At 37.5% G+C, this 22,666-nt stretch overlaps 1 protein-coding gene across 1 annotated transcript; it reads left to right on the top strand.

Moving 5' to 3' along the window:
- Positions 1 to 1,195: 1,195 nt before the first annotated feature.
- Positions 1,196 to 16,434, top strand: CRK (ARP2/3 complex 16 kDa subunit (p16-Arc)). The gene is made up of 4 exons (XM_089820321.1): positions 1,196 to 1,496; positions 1,576 to 1,648; positions 2,616 to 2,716; positions 16,043 to 16,434. The coding sequence occupies exons 1-4, from the start codon at positions 1,387 to 1,389 to the stop codon at positions 16,176 to 16,178; spliced, it is 420 nt and encodes a 139-aa protein (XP_089676447.1). The 5' UTR covers positions 1,196 to 1,386; the 3' UTR covers positions 16,179 to 16,434.
- Positions 16,435 to 22,666: the final 6,232 nt, after the last annotated feature.

Genomic DNA, 22,666 nt, shown 5'->3' with positions numbered 1-22,666 from the left:
TACTAAACATCAAGCATAAAACCGGCCTAAAAGATTTTGGCAATGATAACAGAAATGCGAACTAGGGGCAGGCACTACAATATCACAATTTAACTTGTTGTGGAAAATATCTCCTCATTATCAATTGCAAAGTTTAAGGGGCTTTCTAATGAATGGTTCATAAGGGACAACACCTTGCAAAGGATTTACAAATGGGGCTGCAAGCAGAGTAGGTTTGACCATGGAGGAAACTATGTAGTTAAGCATGCTCAAGTTGGAGTAGTACTGGGATAGGTGAGCTTTGAGGAAGTCACGTTCTTTACTTTTATGAGCATCACCTAGATCTAATGAGTGCTAATTATTCTATTCATTGTCTTGAGAGATGGGTTTGTGTTAACCACTACTCATGAAACATCAGTCAATGAGTTTGACTCAAAAACTATATAGTTGAATACTGATAACAATATCACAATTTGAATTGCTATGGAAAATATCTCCTTCTTATAAATTGACGAGCTTAAAGGGCTTTCTAATGATTGGTTCATGAGGCATGACATTTGGTGAAGGTTAACCATGGAGGAAACTCCAGAGTAAAGCATGCTCGAGTTGGAGTAGTATTGGGATAGGTAACATCACGGGAAGTCTTGGTGCTTCATATGAGCATCACCTAGATCTAATGAGTGCTAAGTGTTCTATTCATTGTCATGAGAGATGAGTTTGCGTTAACCACAACTCATTAAACATGGATCAATGAGTTTGACTAAAAAACTACATAGTTGAGTTCTGATGACAATATCACAATTTGACTTGTTATGGAAAATACCTCCTTTTTGTCAATTAATGAGCTTAAGGGGCTTTCTAATGAATTGTTCCTAAGACACACCACTTGGTGAATGTTTTGCAAATAGGACTACAGCAGAGTGGGTTTATCCAAGGAGGAAACTCCGTAGTTAAGCACACTCAAGTTGAAGTAGTATTGAGATGGGTGACCTTGTGGTTCATCCTGTCATCCACCTCTGTGAGCATCACCTAGATATAATGAATGCTAAGTATTCCATTCATTGTCATATGAAATGAATTTGTTTAACCACTATTAATGAAATATGACCAATGACCAATGAAACATGGGTCAATAAATTTGACATTATTAATAGAAAAAACAATATGATTTCATTGAAAGCAATTTTAAATGCTCAAGTTTGCTTAGGGGACAAACTCAATTGAATGCGATTATCATCACAATTGCTTAGTCTCATATGCGACTCACCGATAAATCCAGGACACCCAAACATCATGATCCAATGGAAAGAAATTGAAAGCCATGATGAACAACACAGGCTACAAGAAAACCCACGCCACCTTGAATCAGTTGTTAAATGTAGATAAACGCAGAGGAGGATTGTGGGCATGGCGGGCGAAGAGGGGAGAGAAAGAGGAAGTACAAGAGAAGCCGAGGAGGCGGCCATTATTGCCAGGATCGAGCAAAAGTCTCGCCAAGTAGAGCGCTTGCTCACACAGTAAGTAATCACTGCAATTCACTCACTCTTACTTGACATGACTGTTTATGTAAGTGTTCTCTGTATGTTGTGTTTTCAGATCCGGATATACACAGGCTCTGAAGACAGCTTTGGAGGATTCTCCTACGCGAATCACCGATGAAAGGTGTAAGGTCAGTATAGCTTCCTATCCAGTTCGAGGGCAATTCGTTTTTCCATTGAGGTTAGAAGAACAAGAGGAGCGCGACATGTTGATATAAGTTTATGCCTAGATACCTGGATAAAAATCATACCAGATTACTGTAATCTGTACCAATTTGTATGGCTGCGTCAACCGAAGTCGTAAATTTGAGCAATTTAAATTTCCGCAATGACTTGCTTCTCTGGAACTTCAACAACTTCCGATTTGTACTTAGCCACGGTAGGATTTTTATAGCTTATTCAAGGTTTTCCAATTAGGATAAGATTATGAATCCGGCAAACCAATTTAGTCCGTGCGGAGCTGAAGGGAAACCATTGGAAAAGTCCCTATTGGCCATAAGATACGACAATGAGTCCTACATTGCCAGGGGATGATTCAGATATATGAAATGTCCTTTATGATCTTCTACAGAAAGGATGGCTCGGAGATGTTATAATTACATCCTCCCTTCTATCTCTTACTGAGGACACATTCCTAAGTACTACTATCAAAGGATAGTTCAGGTATGTTTCAGCTATCAACTGCATTCTCCCTCCGATTTATTAAATGGAATGGGGAAAGTTACCGCTATCCTGGGAACACATCCTCATGCAACGGTCCCAAAGTAAGCCTTGGGGATGGTTTGAATTTTGAACGGAACACAACTTCTGATCTCCTACGGAAACAAGGAAATGTGCCTGTCCCTGAGGACGTTACCCCATGTAATTCTGCCAAATTCTGATTGTCTTCTAACATCAACAATCACCGCAAGTTCCCAGAAGATCCATAAATAGCACAACAAGCATGCTATTAATTGATTGTTTGTCTCATGGAGGCCATTTACCTTGCTACGCATTTTACTGTATCTTGCTACCTTTTAGCTTTTGGTTATTGAATCCTTGCTATTTTCACGTGGAAATTTAACACCATTTTTTGTAATGTGGTGGTTCTGATTGCAGTCAGCAAATTGGATTGTGGTGCATCGTGTTTTAATGGCTTGCAAGGATGTAGATGCCGTGTTCATGTCTTTGGACCCGGAGTATTATGACATCCTTATGAAGTAAGTCTTATCCATTCACTCAGTAGTCATAGAACCATGCTAATTACATGTAGTTCTTTTCAAGGCAAATATGTTATAATGCAATAAGTAAAGGTAGATTTGCAAGCTTGAGTTAACTATTGAGTTTGGTCACAAGATCGAATCCAAGATTACAAAATTCAAGCAATCCAGCAATCCTAGTCACATACACCAACTTGATGTCCCTTGTAGCAGGAATCTAAATAGATTTCATTTTTACCTTTATATATATAACCTCTTAAATATATTACTACTATCCCATCATTGGCAGAGTAGTGGATAACAGTAAATGGATTTGTAGGTATGACTCTCATTTACCATGATTGAGCTGCCTCCTGTTAAGTTTGATATTAAAATTTAAAACAGTATGCAAGTTGACAATATGAACTACATGGTTGATTTTTTGCAGTCTAATATATTTTCAATATTCAAGACACATTGAACATGAATTTTGCAGTAATATAGAAGTTTAGATTTATATGGAGAACATTCCATGGAGAAAATATTTCAGAAGTTACTGTGTTATGATATAATCCTAGAAAGCTGGAACCTGAATGTTTTGTGCAGTGGTATGCCTTGCAGCCTAGTCCCACAATCACCCCGCAGTCGCGAGAAAATGGGAATTGTTACTGCAGCTAAAACTGTTTTCGAGAAATATATGGGAAAGGGTATGTGAACATTGACAATGTCACAATGGCATACAATATTGATGGTTTTGACATCAGTAATCACTTCTTCAAGCTGGGAAAATCCCAGGTACTATTTATAAAATCAAAATGAACAAGTAAAGAATGATTACTAATAGTAGCATGTGATATTGATGGTTTTGCATTAATTGAGAGTTTGCATCCTGCACACATGAGATAACTCCCTCTGACATATTAAGAAAAATTCTAGGAACCCTGCATACATTAGAACTAAAAAATTCCTCTAAGAGAAATGTTCAATGTTTTAAACCAACACAAAGAAATTGAAAAATAGAAAACCTAGCCATGCTTTCAATTTGCCTTGACTCTCACCAAAAAATCTCTTCTGATCTTCTCTCCTCAATGAAAAATTGATGCACATTATGTGTTTACTGTTTGGGAGGGTTTAATTCCCCTGGCTATCAAAAGGGGGTGATTTTGAATGTAAAATACACTTTTTATGCTGTGCCACCTTTTTCTCTTGTGACTGCCATGTTTTCACCATGAAGTCAGTGAGTGAATACAGCTAAACCTTGCTAAGGCTTTGACCCAGTGAGTACTTGCCGAATTTGTGTCCAAGAATGTCATCCACTAGAGAGCGTTACATAAATTTTGATGAAACACACAAGGATGTGGAAGCATGAAAAGAGACATGGATTGCCTCATGTACCATCTCACATGAATCCCTAGTTGAGATGCAAAGTTGTGAGACCAAATGGAAGAGGAAATGACAAAATAGATGAATGCCCTGGTTTCTAGCTATGATGAAAAAAGGACAAGGGAAAAGTGAAAGGAATTCCGGCTGTCATTAATTCTTCTCAAATTAGTCAGACTCTTCTGTTGGTTCATATATTCGTCATTCTATCAATAAAGGGAGTTTGAGCCAATTCAATTTACTGAAGTTTTTTATTTCCTTGCATATTCAAGGTGCACAACCTTTGCTTGAAGATTATTCTTGGAATTGAGAGAACCATCATGAAATGAGGATGGGTGCTATTTATTATGGCATGGCAATAACAAACCACTCATTGCTACGACAATCCCACATTGAATGGCATTGGTATATGCACATTGTGCTGAGTAGGGACAAGGTGCCAACTTGTCATGTTTTCAGGGGCCCCTTTTTAGAGGAAGCTGCCAAAAATGCACAGGTGACAGTGTAACTAAGACAAAATATAGCCCAAGATTTGCTCTATTATTTTGTTAGATGGCTGGATGGATGTTCAAAATTAGACATTCATAAGATTCTAATTAGCTTCTAGTTTTATCTTGAAGTTTGTAGATACTATTAATGTTTTGACCAGAAATGAAGATAAACAACAAAAACAAGATAATGAACACTGAGACACAACAATTTACCCTGGGAAAACCCTCCAACTTAAGGGATAAAAACCCAGCCACAAATATATCACTTTATTGATGAATAAGCAGAAGTCTGAAATACAATATGCCCAAACACAAGGCTCAAACTGAAGTACTATTCAGAAGCACAAGATATCAATAAATCTGATGAGAAGATTACATGGGTCTGAACACATGCATAAAGAGGATGACACCTGTAGATAGTCTTGGTTTACAAGGCTGTGGAAGGGTTGGTTTTCTGTCCAGTTTTGTGCATTTGAGGGATAAAAACCTAACTACCCTGTAAAATAACTGAATCCTATAATCACACTTATTTAAGAATGCTATTTTTACTTTATATAATTTTTTACAAAGGTTCCTAATTTCAGATTTGTGGTGGAAGACTATGGTGCTTTAGTACTATATCAAAGTCTAGCCATTTGTATTTTGTGTCAACCCTGTAGCACTTCTATGTGTGAATGCATTTGGAGCTTGTTGGATGCTTCCGTCTCAAGAAAATAAACAAATTGGCCCAAGAGTGTTTCAGCGACCTTGTCATTTTACAATAAAATCTTTATCTTAACTTCAGAAAGGTGGTAGCAAGGAATCTCCTGATGCAATTGACTTGTATTTGATCAATGCATGTCAAAGTATGCCATTTGCCAACACTTTGACTGAAAAATTTATATATATGTAAAAATATGCTGCAGCAAATAAGTTCATATACCACTATGTTAATATTAAAGCAACTTAGCAAAATACACCACCACATACATTAACTAAATGAGAACCCTAAAACACTTAAAAATATAATGGAGAGAGAAAATTAAGAATACAGACTAAAACTTACCTTTTTACAATTCTTTTTTTTTTGATATTGTTTTTTTTTTCAAAATTTGAAATAAAAAATCGATAAAGATTAAAATTCTTAAATAAATTTGTATCTATTAAACATAAAATAACCTAATGCATTATTCCTCTAATATCTAGAAAAAGATATGAAATAAAATAGATGCAAATTTTAATAACACACGACAAAACTAGACTATCCAATGTCCATAGATTATAAGAAAGGTGAGATAACAACTCTAATTTTGTTCAAAAGAATTTTCCTCTTATTTTCCAAATTGGACAGTAGGAAGTATTCACTGTTGCCTTCACAAAACTTCCACAATTCAAATTTGTTTTCATCGTCATTTCTTGAATCTTCACTCACAAAGTAAAGAGTACGAAAGAAAAACTATGTGCTGAATTTCAACATTTTTATAATTAACTATACTTATGTTGTCGTCTGTAAGTGGATCAGGATACGGAAGAAAAGTTTAGCGGTCCTCTCATTTTCCAGACTACTCTTGAACTTGAACTTGAAAGATTCCATCTGCATTCTGCAAGATTTGCGTGTTAATTTTTTGAGCTTTGACAACTCATTTTGCACAAAGAAAAGCATTGATTATAGATTCTCAAATTAGCCTTAACCCCAACATCACGACATGCATTTGAAACTCGCTGAAAGTGATCCAAATTCGTTTTGGGTGCACGTTGACTGGTCCAAATTTGCTGCAGACGATCAAAAATTCGACCAGCATCCCTTTGACTGAATTTGCACCAAATTCCTTGTAAAATATCGATTTGGAGCTGACTTTAAACTGAATACGAATGTGCAGCGGAATCGACTTGTGATTTTGGTGCTAGAAGACCGAATATGGTAACTTAGACTGATTGTACATAAACTTGGTGGAAGTGCAGCAATGGTTCTCTGTTAGATGGCTGCAGTTTAGCACAAAGAATTTCAGATCAGCAGACAGTGTGGTCAGATAGCTTGCTAAGAATGTGTTTCAAGAGAAGCCTTAAAAGATGCCACAAGATAAAATGAGAGAATTCACTGCAATTGCTTTGTTCCAGAGGGGACTCACCGAAAACTTTTATTTAAAATTCTATCACTAATAAGTGCTGGATAGTGCATTCCAATCTACCTTAATATGTAGCTAGAGATACTTTTGGGCTAATGAACTCACTCGGCATTTCAAGAAGTCTTGAATCTTGATTTACAATTACTGTATATGTTTGGTCAAATTAGCAGATGCATGATAAGTTATTCCACATGAATAAAGCCTTAGCAAACAATTATTAAAGTGATGTAGTTTTAGATAGACCCTTAGGACATTAAGGATCGTCATATTTTTGGATGAAACTTGTTTGTGTACATATACAAGACCATGTTTGGCTAATGTTATGCTTGTGCTACTATTGGATGTATGGTTCCTATGTTGGCCGTCCATATCTTCTCAGGAAAGCTCTCTTTCTTTTAGGTTCCAGTTTACCTTTTTCAGTAATATCAAAGTTCTGTCATCTTTCCATTAAAAAACAATCAGTGTTGCAGTTTTCAGAATTTTAGTTCCAAAGGATCGTTTATATATTACATTTCTACAGAAGAATAGTAATTTTTTTATATATTTTCAGATCCATTGTTTCTACCTCGGGTTTACAGCAATGCATTCAACTATACCTGTGTCCATAACATTGTTTAAATTTTACATAAAAGTCCTTCTGGAGTCTGATCATGCCAATCCACAGTTGATTGTTTAAATGTAAAGCATTGGATACTGATAATAATTATGAGAGGGAGGCCAAATCATACTGAATTGACAAACATTGGCCGCTCTAAGCTTTCATAAAGCATCAAGTTAAACGTCCTGTTCCTCTGGGTGTAGGTTTTTCCAATGCTCACCTCTCCCATCTGCTTGTGCTGCATTCTATTTCTGATATGCCCCAATTTGTAGTTGTTCAAATCAAGCGATCTTCTCTTAATGCCTTCTCTTATTCATCCTTTTGACATTAATGTCCTTAAGATGATTTAGATGAATCCTTTCTGGAAAGGGGGTATTTTGGAAGGTGCCACACCAAAAAGACTTGTTATTCCAGCCCTTCTTTGCTATTAACAAAGGTTTAGTTCTCAAATATAAAAGCCTTTGGCCCAAGATGACAGATAGCAGTGCTTCCTCAACTCAGCCAGGTAGCCAGGGTAGAGGTTAGTGTTGACTTCAAGAAGGATGTTTGGAAGAAGGTTCAGTCAGTAGCAAAGATTTTGTGAGAGGTCTGGCTTTGGAAGGCCAACATACCATTATTAAGAGCCTGCTGAGTTGAAGATAACTGTTTAGTTCTCAGCTTATGGAATGCCTGGCTGTGCAGATTCTCATTTTATAAGAGCCTGCTTAATTGATAATAACTGAATAATTCTCAGCTTATGAATGGAAGAATAAGCATAAAAAATACGAAGGCTTTGGAGGACGTTGACTGACAGTTTGATATTTAGAAGCAGGGCTGTTTTGAATACTGTCACCAAGAAAACTGCTTCCTCATTTGGTAGGCAGTTCAAGTTGTATTGGACTGAGTGAATTTCTGAACTATTGTAATAGCTCCGTATGCTTCATTTCTTCCCCAAAATTGAAGTACTTTACCCATCAGGCTTGCATAAATTAGCTGTTCACTTGTTTTTTCTCAGATTACCCTTTGTAGCCAGCTATGTATTGTTTACCAGAATGGCTTTTAATTCAGGTTTCGTTAAGGACCTGGACAATTAATGGTTGTAATATTTTTTAAGAATTGGCCTACTCGTATAGCTCTGCTGATCTAGCAAACTGGTTGACAAATATGTTACATCTAAAAGTTAGAACCATATGTCTAGGGATCTTGGAGAAATAGTAATCTATTTGATAACAGGCACAATCTGTCTAGAATACGTATATTGTTGAATCTCAAATTTCAGCGCAACTTGCATGTGGTTTATAGCTGCTGCACTTTTGTTTCTAGGTTGCTATAGTGATTTTCTTATAATTCAGCAGCAATCATGAATATAGATCATATCGTAGCGATCTTATTTATTTGTGGCATCTGCTCTTGGGGCATTTTATTGAGGAGTCATGAATCGGGGAGCAGGTATGTTGTCCCCTTGTAAGTAGCCCACCTCTTGCTGGATGGACAAGAGTTCCAGCCACTTGGAGCCAAGGGGCCGAGTTTGGATACTCTTCACCCTTGGGCTTAGTTGTGGTGAAATTAGGGTACCGTAACATGCTTCCTTTCCAACCTCTATTATGGTTGATTATGGAAATGGAACCATTGATTCTTGACTTCTTAAATGATTTATTTAAATAGATTGAAATTATTAGTAATATGTATGCATTCAATTATTACCTTAACCGTTATTTAACATCTGTTATCTAACACACTTGCTGGACCTATTCCAGGGTTTATCTTGCTAAAGACATATTTTATAGCTAAAGTTATAATTCTGACTATATTACACTTCTTGTTTTAATTGAACTAGTGATTCTAGGACAAAATCTAGGGTAATCCCAAAAGGGGACATTACACTGATTCAGATTGCAAATCACTGAGATCCAAGGATCCAAAGATCCCAAGTCAACCTCAGAAAAGAACCAACATGTTCACACTGCACCTCATAACTACAAAACTATTGTACCATAACAGCATTCTCCTCTCTTGGAACCTTAAAAAGTTACCGCCATCAAATCCAAAGTTGAAGCACCTATAAGGCCTGAAATCAAACGTTGAAACATTGCCTGCTGAAGCATTCCAGTTATGCCAGTAATTACAATCCTTGTACCGAACACAATCTTCAGTAACATGAAGAAGAGTCAATCCAACCCAAAAACATAATCCTTAGCATATCCCCATATAATGTCTCTAAAATGAAGCTGGTCAATCACTGATAAGTGGCCAGTGTAGAATATGTTAGCAAAGTTGACTCTGAAATTAGTTATCCCAAGAATGCCTCTGTGGTCATAAACTTATGTCACCTCAATAACACTCAATCTCCAAACATCATATAGAGTCTCTACTATTCCAAACACAGTGACACACCCAACCCACTACGATTAGCTAGGCAGCATCTGAAGATCTGCGTACTGTTACCATGTACTATCTCAGTAACAGTCACTCATCAAAGTAGAGGTAAAAAATAACTGAACTTGCCTGGAAAATCTCTCACCAGCCCAACTCATAGAGTGACTGAATGAAGAACAAAAGCATGTGAAGGTTACCTGTGCCGAATGAATTCTAAGGGTAAACTATTCAAATTACATCACCAAACTTCAAAAGATAAAACTCCACAGTATGAACAGATTGAACAGGTACATGCCCACCGCTGTTTAAGAGTGAAATCAGTGAAGAGTTATCTGATTAAAACAACAGTTCTGTACTAAAGGGATCTCCAATTGTTAGCATGAAAAAAGAGCATTGCTGTTTACCCTTGCAGGTTAACAAGAACTTATTGCATACAGAGTCACAGACATAAAAGTAATGTATTCAACACAGAATATAGAGCGAACACAATTGCATTTTATTCATTCAGTGATCACCATATACAATAGTATTTTCCACATTTTCCATATCCCATTCTATGAAGAGAGTTTGTACATATAATGATATAATGCTGGAGGGGATGTGAGGCGAACCATCGCACCCGTGTAACTCCCTTGGTTATGTCAACTGTTTAACTACCCAAGTTTCTGACAATAATTGCTTTGCTCAAAAACAACTCAAAAGTGTTTGGAGAAAGCTTTGAAGCGAACTGAAAACCTTTAGTTCCCTGACAAGGAGAAGTGAGTCAATTCCTTTGAATGAGAGCAAATAAAAAACTCAAGTGATTGATCTACAATCAAACATCAAGCTTAAAACTAAAAATCTTATCCATTCTTTGCCAAGAAGCACTTCCAAGAGTGACCATTCATTCATTGCTCCAATTCCTATTTAAAATCCCTCTCCAATCCATTTGAATATGAGCAAATGGAATCACAAAATAGCTGGGAAAGAAAACGACAACATGACTATGTCTGAAATCTCGATCCTTATCCATCCAAGATCACTCCTATCATTCCCAATAAACTCCGTGTCTCCTTGTTGAAGATCCCAAGCATGCACACCCAACGAAGAATGATCTCCTAACATACTTAGAAAGATACACAACAGAACTCCAAGTGCCACTCAAAACACCATCCATATTATGGGATTTCGTGACCTTTGTGGTAATCTCTTTATCCCATCCATGAAAGCATCAACAATTAAGGTGCAAGGAGCAAGTACTGACTTCAAAACCAGCCCCAAAGAAAGATTAGTATAAGATAAAGCATCACTCAATTGAAGTGATATATTGTCAAACATGTATATGTCACGTTTAGGTCCTTTCTCCTGAGCTGCCTATTTAACAAACGCAAAGCTTCCTTTCCTGCTGCTATACTGAAACTTCCAGCAACTAGAAAACTACATTACTATCCAGTGGTCTTCCTGGAGGGTTACAATCACCTCATAATGTGAGCATAAATACCGAATCTTCTCCTGGATTCCATACCTTGCTATATTCTGTAAGTGCAATGCTACAACCAAGGTTGTTCCATTATCCAACTCAGAAAATGGACTGGCATATGTCATATCAACACCCATCTCAAACAATGGGTTATTAATGAGCACCACAAACTGATTCTTCCAATCATTTTCATGCAAGGATGATGAATTGTTGTAATGATAATCATCAGAATCAAACCTTTGGTCATATCTCTCAGTGATAACTCCAAGGCAGTCCCAAGTCTCATGTACCTCTCTGTTACCATTTTCAACAGTAAGTTGAGGATCCTAATCAACGAAGTTACTTGGTCCTTGATTAAGATAAAATCCATGCAATAATAGATCTGATTTGTTACCAGTATTGCATGCCCCAAAATCAACACCTTCAATAGCATTTTCACGGCATACATTGTACTCTAATATTAGGTCATTGTCATTATGAAAAGGAAATTCATCCCACACCGGATCTTCACCATATTTAGGTGCCAACACATGCAGACCCCAAGTGCCAAGGGGCGGATTGCTTTGTTAATATAAAGATGTGTTCATTGTGCTCCACAAGAGTTGTTGTCTTTCTAGATAAGTCACTTTCCAGCTCACTAATACTGAAGTCTTCTTAAACACTCCTCTCCATTGGTTTGGTTTGGAAGTCAAACCCAAAGCCACTTGTGTTATCTTCGTTGGAATGTGATAAGAATTTATCATCCCGAGTGACTACATGCATGTTTAATGAATCATCCTGATGCTCTACCATACATCCCTCATATGTCAAGCCACCTTCTCCATCCAAGTGTTCTGCTATGAACTTCTCTTCATCGATGTGAGTTCTTTGGTGCAGGATATTTGACCTATCTTTTTACGTACTTGACTTCACATGTTTGGGTCTCATCACTATCTTAAGATACTCTTTAATGTCTGGGTCCTTAATTATATTAGAGAATTCTTGGATCAGTTCAAATGTAGATCTATCTACTGTAGACCTCTTTCTAACTATATTATGCAACTGCTGAAGTGCAACATGTGACCACTACTCAACAGAATTGCAGATTGCTTTTGCTGTGGTACCACTGTAATGCATATCCCTGATTTTTGTAGAAAGTGTTCGCGAATTTGTAAGAATAATTTCATAGAATCACTAGATGTCTATTAACTTATCAAGTCAAATAAGTCTAGAATCACTAGATGCCTTGGTACTCACAAGGTAGATTGTTCTCTCGCGATGTCTCCAAGAGCTCTCTGTTGCGTTTTGAAAAATACAATGAGTCAATCTCCCACTTCTGAACTTGAGCTTCGGTGTTGGGTGTTGTGCTGGGTAGGGAACTCCTATGGCGATACTTTGTGTCACTTAGTCTTTCACTCCCGCATTTGTGGTGCAGTGGGTTGTTGACTTCCCTGGTGGGTAGTGGAAAGTGACAAATGGTAATCTCTTAGCCTCATCTCTGCTTAAGTCAGAGGCCAGTTCTATTGTTCCTGGTATTGGAGGTGGAGTGGTTTCTGCCTTTGGGGTTCTTAAGGATGGGGTTCCTCCCCAAAATCTGTTGCTGGTGGTGGACAGAACTATGCTCGTAACATTGTGATTTGGTCTGTGGATTCGTAGGTCTTTGCCCTCTCTTTTGGATTTCCATCGCTAGGTAACAAGTTCTTGGTGATCCTTATTCTCCGGTAACATTGAGCTTTTCCATTGTGCACAAGGTTTTTTTATTGCTATATTCTCTTCTTTTGAAGACTGTGACCTGGTGTTGAGCAAACTATGGGTTCGGGGAAATCACTCTTTTTGTGAAACTGTGGTGTGTGGCTTGGATGTGGATTTCTACCAGTGTTGTGAGTTGGTATGTAGATTTGCAGGTCTTTGTCCTCTCTTTGAGATCTGCATTGCTGGGTAACAAGTTCTTGGTGATCCTTATTCGCTGGTAATATTGAGCTTTTCCCTTGTGCAAAAGGGTTTTTTATTGCTACATTCTCTTCTTTGAAGGTCGTGATTTGGTGTTGAGCAAGCTGTGGGTTTGGGGGAATCACTGCCTTTCAGATAAACCCTGGACAGACTCCTTCAACCCTCTTACTAAACCATTAAATATGCGCACAATATGAGTTTGTCTTCCCAATCTTGCACTCCATATTTGGGAGATTTCTTGCTTTGAGGCCGTTGGAAACTATTTTGGCCATTTCTTAAAGGTGGATGATGCTATGATTTAGTTACGCCGCTCTACTTTTGTTTGCATTTTTGTTGACATGGATATCTTGTCACCACTTCCAGGGGATGAAGTGGTGCTCATGGTTGGGGAGAGGCCTTGGACTCAATCGCTGGACTATGAAAGCCTTCCCTTTGTCATTGGTGATGCTTCTGTATTGGTCATATGGCTATAGACTGTTCTCTTTTGTGCCATAAAGGTGCTGCTACTTGGTGGAAAATGATGATCATTTGACCTTTGGCGCTTTTGATTCTCTCTCTGATTCCATCTCCAAGGACTCTATACAACCTCCTATATCTGGGCTGGGGCCCTATATCCTATATCCATCAACGGCCCCCGCCGACCATCTATAGTATAGTTCTTTCTCTACAGCGGGAGGCCGAGCCATATATGGAGAGGGGTTTATATGCAGGGGTGCCCCATATATATAGAGTAGAGGGGGTCGAGCTACACATGGATGCATCCACCCATCCATATGTAGCTGATGATGCCATACCATGCATGCTATACTTGGTAGTGATGCAGTCCATACTTTACTCTAGAGAGGGAGAGGTTGGCCCTCTCCCTGAAGGCCAACCTCTCCCTCTCTAGAGTAGAGTATGGACTGCATCACTACCTCTGCATGTGCTTCACCAAGCATTATTTGAGTAGGCATGCTTGCAAGGCGAGATGAATAGAACCAAGCAAGAATGTGGTGGGAGCGATTGTTGTTAGTTACTCACTCGGGAGATATGAGGGGAGAAAGGAAGCACCGAATCATTTTCCATCATTTCCTTTGGTTCCATAGGGGCAATCTTCGGTCTAACCCAATTATTGGGGCCTAACAGCTTTTAGAGTAGATGGTAATGATTCAGCCCATTCCTCTACGAGTTTTTACCCCTTTCTTCTCCGGACAAACAGCGTCACCCGGGCAAACCGGTGGAGTTGAGCGCTCAGAGATTCCTGCTAAAAATCTGGGTGATGTGCCTGCAAAGTTGGGTCATGCTCCTACTGCAAATCTGCGTGATACTCCTGCTGTAAACCATGTGGATACTACTGCTCCTATTGATGCAGCCCACTCTAACCATGTGGACCATTCTTTACTTTTTGTTCCACTTCTGTTTCAAGCTTCAGCCACAATGTTTAACTTTCTTAGTACTCTGGGCATTGTGTTGACAAATGCCCAAATGGTTAGTTGCTTCCCCATCTGGTGGAGATCCTAAGGACATCGCGTGGACAGTTGTCTGACAGTGCAGGAACAATAGTTGTTCAAACTCACACCTTTCCCCAATCACGGTGAGTGAGCAGCCCTCCCACTCTTGAGGGGGAGCTACTAGCCTTTGTGCTAGTGTACTAGTGTACTGTTTATTTTGTATTTTGTCTTTGACAAAATCTGTTCTGTTCATGTGCTCTCAATAAGCTGTTGATGGCCTGTAAAAGCCAGCACCCTTGTTTTAGTGCTGTTGTTCTTGTTTTGCCTTTGGGCCCTGCTTGTGTAAGGTTTAGACCCCTTGTTAGGCTGCTGATTACAATAAAAAACATTGAAGGTAGATTGATTACAAATCTTGCAGACATGTAGAATCAGATTTGAATGGGATTTACAACAGCAACACCCTTGGAGGATTGATGTCTGATTTTCATTTCATGGTCCAAACAAGGGTCGATGAAGTGTATTTTGAGCCTATTCCAGCAACATATCACCATTTTTCTTGCAGACTTGTAATAGCTGAGTTTAACAACTTTGAGCACCTCCCAAATTGAAACAAACTGAAAAAAACCCTGCTACAGCAATCTGGGTCCACCTTATGACTAAGGGTGACTCATATAATAAATTACCATCACTTCTTTTACCTTCGAAACTGTAATAGGCACCCTTAGATGCCTCAAGTATGACGATTTGCAGCCTGCAACAAACAGAAATACCATGCGATTTCCACTCTTCAATACCCAAAGTTGGGTGCTATCTTTTAGGGGAGATTTGATGCTAGAAAATTTACACCAAACGAAAACCCTTATATAATATATGAAAGCTCATCACTGCCAATGATATATGATCGTATTATCTGAAAACTCATCATGAACTTGAAATGGACATGTGATTTCATTTAAATATACAATTCCACTTCACCAAGTACTTAGCATCAAGTTTTCAGATAAAGGAAGAGTACATCTATCTTATGCCCAAAACAATTAATTATTTAGACATCTACAACAGTGCCTATTAATTGCTATGAAAAATTTAGACAGGTCGGCTTGAGTGTGAAATGTTTTTCTAAGAAAGAATGTAACTGAATTTTTTTAGAATGTGACTACATTTTATCTGATGTCTTGGCCTTGACCCTAAGCTCTTGACACATCTGCTGATTTCAATGTATAAATAGTTTTGTTGTGCATGTTTTGATTCTTTTATTTATAGTTCGTGATCTGGTGTTACACGTCATATGCAGTTGATGGAAACGTGGTTGACCAAAGAACTGTAATTGATGATCTTGGCAAATTTTATCAGATTTTGTGTCATAGCAAATTCTTGTTGTGATTAATACAAAAAAATGCCACAAAATCTGTGTTTATCATCTTGGAATAATGTAGCTAGAAATTAGATTACAGTGCCAACAAATGTCAAACAGCAGTTGATAATTAGGCTTTTACTATATTTTCTATTTAAGCTACTTCAGTAGCTTTGATGTGGATTTTCTGTCATATATGCTGCCCTTTATTACATTCTCTAAAATGTATGCATCTTTGTGGCTCAGATACCTATATAGAGGCTTGGCCACTGGAGATAGACCGACTTGTGATCAATGTCTTCGTCTTCATGAAAAGCTCACAGAGAAAGCAGGCTTGGGCTGCATTGTACGGGCTCTCGCAGATACAGCCAATACTGTTTAATCTACCTCCTTGTATCTGAAGGATCAATGATAATGATTAACTGAATTAGTTCTTATCTTTGCTTAGATGTCTTGTTGATATATTATGCTTATTTTCCGTAGCACACCTTTCCAAAATTGAATTGTCTTATTCTAGAAGACAAAAATGATAGCTATCCTTATTGTTACTTGGAGGGATGTCAGAGGCAGGAGTAAGTTTACCTCAAGTTGTCCTCGATAATGGAAACCTCAGTTCCTGTTCTTGAATTTTAAATTCATACAGGTGTCATTTTCTTTTTCTTTTTTCCCTTTTCGGGTTTTACTTTTCATTTTTCCATGTCTAGCTTCTTGAAGAAACACTCGTAGCATTACCTTCATAATAGCAGGGTAGGATGTTTGTATGCTTGATAACTCATTACTCAGACTACATGTAGATATGTTTATACAAGAGCTATTCTTTATTTTAAACTCCAAGGTCAAACAATCCTGTTTTTATCCTAGCTGTGAACAATAAATTACAGGGACAAATAGATTTTGTCGCTAAAAGCAAGACTAAATGAAGTGTTGGATTTAAAGCTGGTGTGGAAAACTACAAATAAACTTATAACTGTGGAACATTATACAAAATATATTGATACCTTTGCAGTATTGTGAGTCACTCTTTAACCATAGTTATACCAAAGATCACTGATCAGTAATGGAAAACATAGTAACAAAGTTAACATGACGAGAGACAAGATATTATCAGCCTGTGCATAAGAAATGGGTCTTACTTACAGGTTTCACCAAAAATTTCACATCTCATCAAGACTCTTTTGTCATATGTACCAATACATTAATAAAATACTAAATTCTATATCTGACTTCAACTGGAATAATTGATCACAATAAAGGTTTTAGGGCTCTTGGACCTTTTGCTTTACATTCTTTTCCTTTCTAGCAGTCTGTTAATTGCTTGTGCTGAGAAGAAAGTCCGTTATTGGATAGCTTAACTTCGAGATTTATTCTGAGGTGGTCGTAATCACTCATGTTTATACTCTTGTTGGCTCCATTAAAGTCTCTCCCGTTAAACACCTGAAACATTATTACGTGACTTCTTGTGGACATATTGTGGCTTCCGCAAAGTTTTGTTCTCTTTCCCTGGGCTTTTGATAGTTTGGTCTCATTAATATTTGTCACCAAGGGTTGGCCTTGTGTGCCATATGGGTAGTAAGGCATTCTAAGGGGACGAGACATAAAATCTAATGGTATTTTACTTCCTTCAAGTTCCTCATGACATATAAGCTTGGAAAAGGCTAGCCTCTCTTTCCATTCTAATTTGAAGGCACCTGTGCAAGCCTAGATTTTATCAACAAACTTTCTTTGGTGTCCTATGATTACTTAACAAGATCAGCTTCCAACCAAAGTCCGACTCATGCTCTTCAATTTGCTATGGAAGAATTTGATTCATTTTAAACTTCTTTTCATAAACCACTAGAAATTGGTTATCTTAGCTTAAGACCAAGTTCAAATTTAGGATTAATAACTTTTTAAGACCATTGTGTTTTGGTTTTCTCATTAAAAGTCTAAGAAGATTTGGATTGGATACATTTTATCATGGTGGGAAATTGGTGATGATATCTAGATATTTCCTTCGAAATTTTAATACTCGTAAAGATTATTTGTGGCTTTCCTTACATCCACATATTATTTAAAAGCTTAATAATAAACCAGGTTTGCAATCATGGCCACTTCGTGGAAACAAATTTTTTATAGGTTGGTTTGTGATTTGGATCCCAACCCAAATTATTTTTCTTAGTTTATACTTTGAAGGATCTCCTCATTGGATATGTATATAGACTTGTATACAGTTTGTAGTCTTCTAGACCCAAGTATTATTCTTAGCATGTGATTCTTTGAGTTTTTGGTCACAAATGTTCAAATTCCCCCAATTTGGCATCCTATCATAGTGGATATTCAATCAAGTATTTAAAATGATAGAAAACTCATTTGATAGCTTTTGTTTTCACATTTTTGGTTGTATACTAAATCTATAATTGTTCTAGTGTTTTTATATATTTAGGTGCATGTTATTAAAGTTGCCCATTTATATACTTTTATTGAGAATTGCTTTAGTGTTCTTTGATTATTGTATGCATGTTTTTTAAAAAGTGAAAACAGGTTTCAAGAGGCCTTGAAATCCTTTACAGTACCAAACACTTAAAGAAAAACTATTTGAGTCCAACAAAATAGAACAACAACAAAAGGACAAGTTGGAAACATAACAAAAGCCAACCAATAGAACCTGACAAGGAACAATCCCATCGAAATACAATATTTAAAATTAAATTAAATTAAAAAAAAAAAAAAAAAAAAAAAACAAGACTAGAAACAAACTACCCAAGACACTTAACAAGCTTAACAACTTGTATCTCTAATTTCTCTATTTCATCAACATTGCTAATGCCTTGAATCTCCTTAGCAGTTGATTGATCCTTTTTTCTGGTGCTAGCCCTTGTCCTTTTGCTAGGACCAAGGGAAGTGTTCCCAGTATTGTCTTTCTCTTCACCCACTTGTGATAGCTTTGCACTAGTTAAACTCTCCAGCTTACCCAGTGGGATCCTATGATGTTTAGCAAAAGCCTTTAGAATTTTGAAACTCTGGTCACCAATTTTCCTCAAGGCAGCCTCAATGGTAGCATTCTTGTTTTCTCAAAAAAATTTTTGTCTTCAATCTCTCCAAATCTTGCAACATCCTTCTCCTTGTCTTCACCTCTGCGAGCATCACCTAGATCCAATGAGTGCTAAGTGTTCCATTTATTCTCATAAGAGATGGATTTGTGTGAATCACTACTCGTGAAAGATGGGTCAATGAATTTGACTCAAAAAATTACACAATTAAATCCTGATAGCAATATCACAAATTGACTTGCTGTAATATATATCTCCTACTCATCAATCCTTCTGATCAACTCTTCATTATCATCAATACCTAGGCCAATACCTTTAACTAGTCCTTTCCCATCGTCGCGGCCTCAAGGAGATCATATTTACTTTCCATAGCCCGCAGGTTCAAATTAATTTCTTTGATCTCACGGAAAGACCATTTAATTACCATGTAGAAGTCCAACACCATGTTTCTGGCAGCCTGCAAAACATCAAGACCATATTCATGACTGGAGTCACTCTGAATGATCATGGTGTCAACAAGAGTTTCAAGGTTAACATTAGCCCTATTCACAATAGCACTAGCAACAATAGCCATCATTAGCCTAAGAACGCTTAAAGTATAGTTATTAGCCTTCTTAACAGAAACATCCACATTCTTCCTAATTGGAGAAACGTCAATATTGGGCGCATCTTCGTCCTTGAGACCTCTGCAACCAACGTCCTCAGTTCTAGGGGGCAAGGGAGAGTGTTTCTTAATTTCCTCCTCTGGGCTATTAAACTTTGCAAAAGTACAATCCTTTCCTTCTTTTACTTCCCGACTTAGTAATCCATTTCCTCATCTTCATTATAATCCTCTTCCGAGACAAATCCCCTTTTTAATTATTTTTCTTCTTCATCACTTTCTTATGGGTCTTAGAAGTAGCTTTCCTCCTAGATGAGGAAACCTGAGTGTTTTCTATTTTTTTGCTTACTTTCACATGCACCTCCATTTTAGAATCCCCACGAATCTCTGTACCAAAGAAATCATCATCATTAAGAAAATTTGAGGGCTCAGTATCATCCCTAGACTCCAAACGCTCTTAAAAGGAGGAACCAATGGCATTACCCTTAAAAAGCTCATATATAAGAACCATACGACCATCATAGATGGGAGGGTTAGAGACCTCTTGTGATCTAATGGCATTAATGCTGGTATTCAGTGAAGTGTAAAGGCAGTAGCAGATATACAACTTATTATGACGAAAGTGATTCAACAATACGAAATGGTAAGTGTATAACTTAGAAAATCTACCATCAAGGGTGATATTTGCCATGATAGTCGTAAGCACCAGTCTCCATATTTTCTTAATGGTATAGGGAGATAATAAGATTTATCCACTTTAATCAGAGCTTCCTTCTCCTTGCAAAAATTTTCCATGCTCCATGAATGAGGTGAGTTTGCCCATCTGTAGAATTTCCCAGATCGCGCGCTACTACATTTGACACCGTTTTTCGACGGTTCGTCGCATCGACTAATGAACCACTATCAAAATACCGACTAATATTGTTGTCGCTAAACGGATGTCAAACATTTTGACGGAAAGTACACCTGTTGTAATTCTGGTGTGCTCAACTAGGTGTCGGAAATGCACGAATGTCAAAATACAATGCAGGCGTCGTTGGAATAAAATAAGGAAAACAAAATATCAATTGCACATGTGCCGACGGGTAGTTGTCAGATAACTGATATCATGGATTTGGTTATTTTCAACGAGAAAGCCATCACGAGTATGGCATCCACGTCAGACGCACAAGCGAATGCCTGTCGGGATACCGATAACATAAAATTCACCTTCGACGACGGTGTTGTTGCGAGTGTAGCACCCTCGTCGGAATTACTATCGAAAAATTCTTCCTGAACCGTCAGAATTTAGACAACATGGGATGGTACTTTTGAGGAAGCAACCAAGAGCATTAAAACCACAATCCATATGCATGGACAATAGGCGGAGTTGAAAACTTACAATTGTCAACAAATGTTTGCATTTCTGGTAGAGGTGGATAAGTTTTGTTTTTAGGTTATAGACTGTTTGACCGTTTCAAACATGAGAATTTTGACACGTATAGGTGAGGGAATGTCTCCAAAAAGTTTGCAAAATAAAATAACTAATAGACTAGAAGACTTCCAATAAAAACAACTTTTAACCTTATTAGACAACTGCCAAGGAGTTCTGACCACCAATAATTTTTTTTAATATCTTCAATGTATGCAACCTTTACTTTTGCATATAAGAGTTGCCTAGAGAAGGTATATGCACACGTGAAGAACTCACAGATTTGTTGAAGCATTGCTAAGAACTTGCCTCAACTCCAAATGTACTAGAGATGATTTTGTAAGATTTGGATATATCACTAGTACATTTGTGGTTGGGTCATCCGCCAACAATGCTTCTTTTGTGTGCTCATCACTTGTGTATGTACCTTCTCCGATCAACTCTTATATGCATGTGAAGGTTGTATATGATGAAGATATTCAGAAAGTTGTTGGTGGTCGGAACTCCTTCGTGGTTTTTAAATGATGCAGGAGCATCAAGTGGTGTAAGGGCAATCTTGTATCACCAAAAAAAAAAAAATTGCTTAGAGAAAGTTCCTGTTTAATGTGTTTTCATTTCTAGATGCCCATTTGGGTCAAATAAAGGTTCCAACTCTCACAGTTCCACTATTGGTTTCTGGGTTAGAGTTTTTAAGCACCTTGGAATATGTGTAAATGCAGAAAATGAGTTATTTTGTAATTGAGCCAAAATTATGATGAGTTAGAGGGAGTAAGTTTGAGGGATGATTATACTTATAATTTAAAACGCTCCAAAAAAAGAATCAGGTCAAAAGGCTTTACGGTTAGAAAGTTATCGCAGTTTTAAATTTCTTGGAGACCTCCTAAGAGCATTTCAAAGTTAGATTTGAGGCACTAAACGGCTTTGTACGGAGCCAAAAAATGGGGGACGAGTGAAGTTTGTCCATAAGGCTATAGAGCGCTTCAAGAGCTTTTCGAAAATGTAAACGGTTTGTCAATCGGAGTCCCGATTCAAAAGTTATGCCTCTCGAAAGTTGGACTACCATTTATGGATTCTTCTAATTTTACATCGACTTCTAACGTGACTTCTGGAACCTTTTGTTTTGGCAGTGGATGCCAACTGGCATATTTTAGAATGTATTCCTAACCCTAAACCATTTGGGGTCTATTTAAGAACATTCCTGGCATTGTAAAGACAGTTCTCAGTGGAGTTAGAGAGAAGGTGTTGTGCGGAGGATTTCTTTTTCCAGAATTATACTATTGTAAGCCCATAGGACAATTTTCATTTATAATAATATTTCCCTTTTCCTGTGTGTTCATTTTGGTCTTTGGTTGTGTCTCCATCATTAAATAGGGGCGTTCTTAGCTATGTTGAGTAGAACTCTTTTGGTCTTTTGGCTATTTCGATTTTCTTGGTTGTTGAGGGCATTACCATCCCCTATAGGAGTCAGAATTTTGACGTTCACCACAGTCTATAACTTTAAAAACCTATGGACATCTCTTAACATACATACAAAGATGTGTTGGAAATTATGTTTTTAAGCTTTGCTTGTCGTCCATGCTTATGGATTGAGGTTTCAATTGTCCTTGATTTGCTTCTTCAAAGATACCACATATGTGTGTAATAGTGGAACCAAAATCACCTAAGAAAGACCATTATTGATCTTTTATATTGAACTCGGGTCGCCTTTACATTGCTTGAAACCAAGAGATTGACTCAACAAATATTTGAAATTTGTTAAGAATATAACTTCATTTGGATTGAAAACATATTGTAAATCAAACTGATACAAATAATAATAAACATGTACA

Source organism: Cupressus sempervirens, chromosome 3 (genome assembly GCF_028749045.1).
Source record: "Cupressus sempervirens isolate cs-2001-9-10 chromosome 3, ASM2874904v1, whole genome shotgun sequence".
NCBI classification, from domain to species: Eukaryota; Viridiplantae; Streptophyta; class Pinopsida; order Cupressales; family Cupressaceae; genus Cupressus; species Cupressus sempervirens.
Note: the sequence above shows the minus strand (reverse complement) of the source record. Positions and strands in the feature narration are given on the sequence as shown.

Excerpts from the sequence above, each read along its gene's own strand:
- CRK (XM_089820321.1), top strand. The coding sequence starts at position 1,387 with ATGGCGGGCGAAGAGGGGAGAGAAAGAGGAAGTACAAGAGAAGCCGAG. Across the intron at positions 1,649-2,615 it reads TCACCGATGAAAGGTGTAAG|TCAGCAAATTGGATTGTGGT; the intron begins GTCAGTATAGCT and ends TTCTGATTGCAG. Across the intron at positions 2,717-16,042 it reads TATTATGACATCCTTATGAA|ATACCTATATAGAGGCTTGG; the intron begins GTAAGTCTTATC and ends TTTGTGGCTCAG.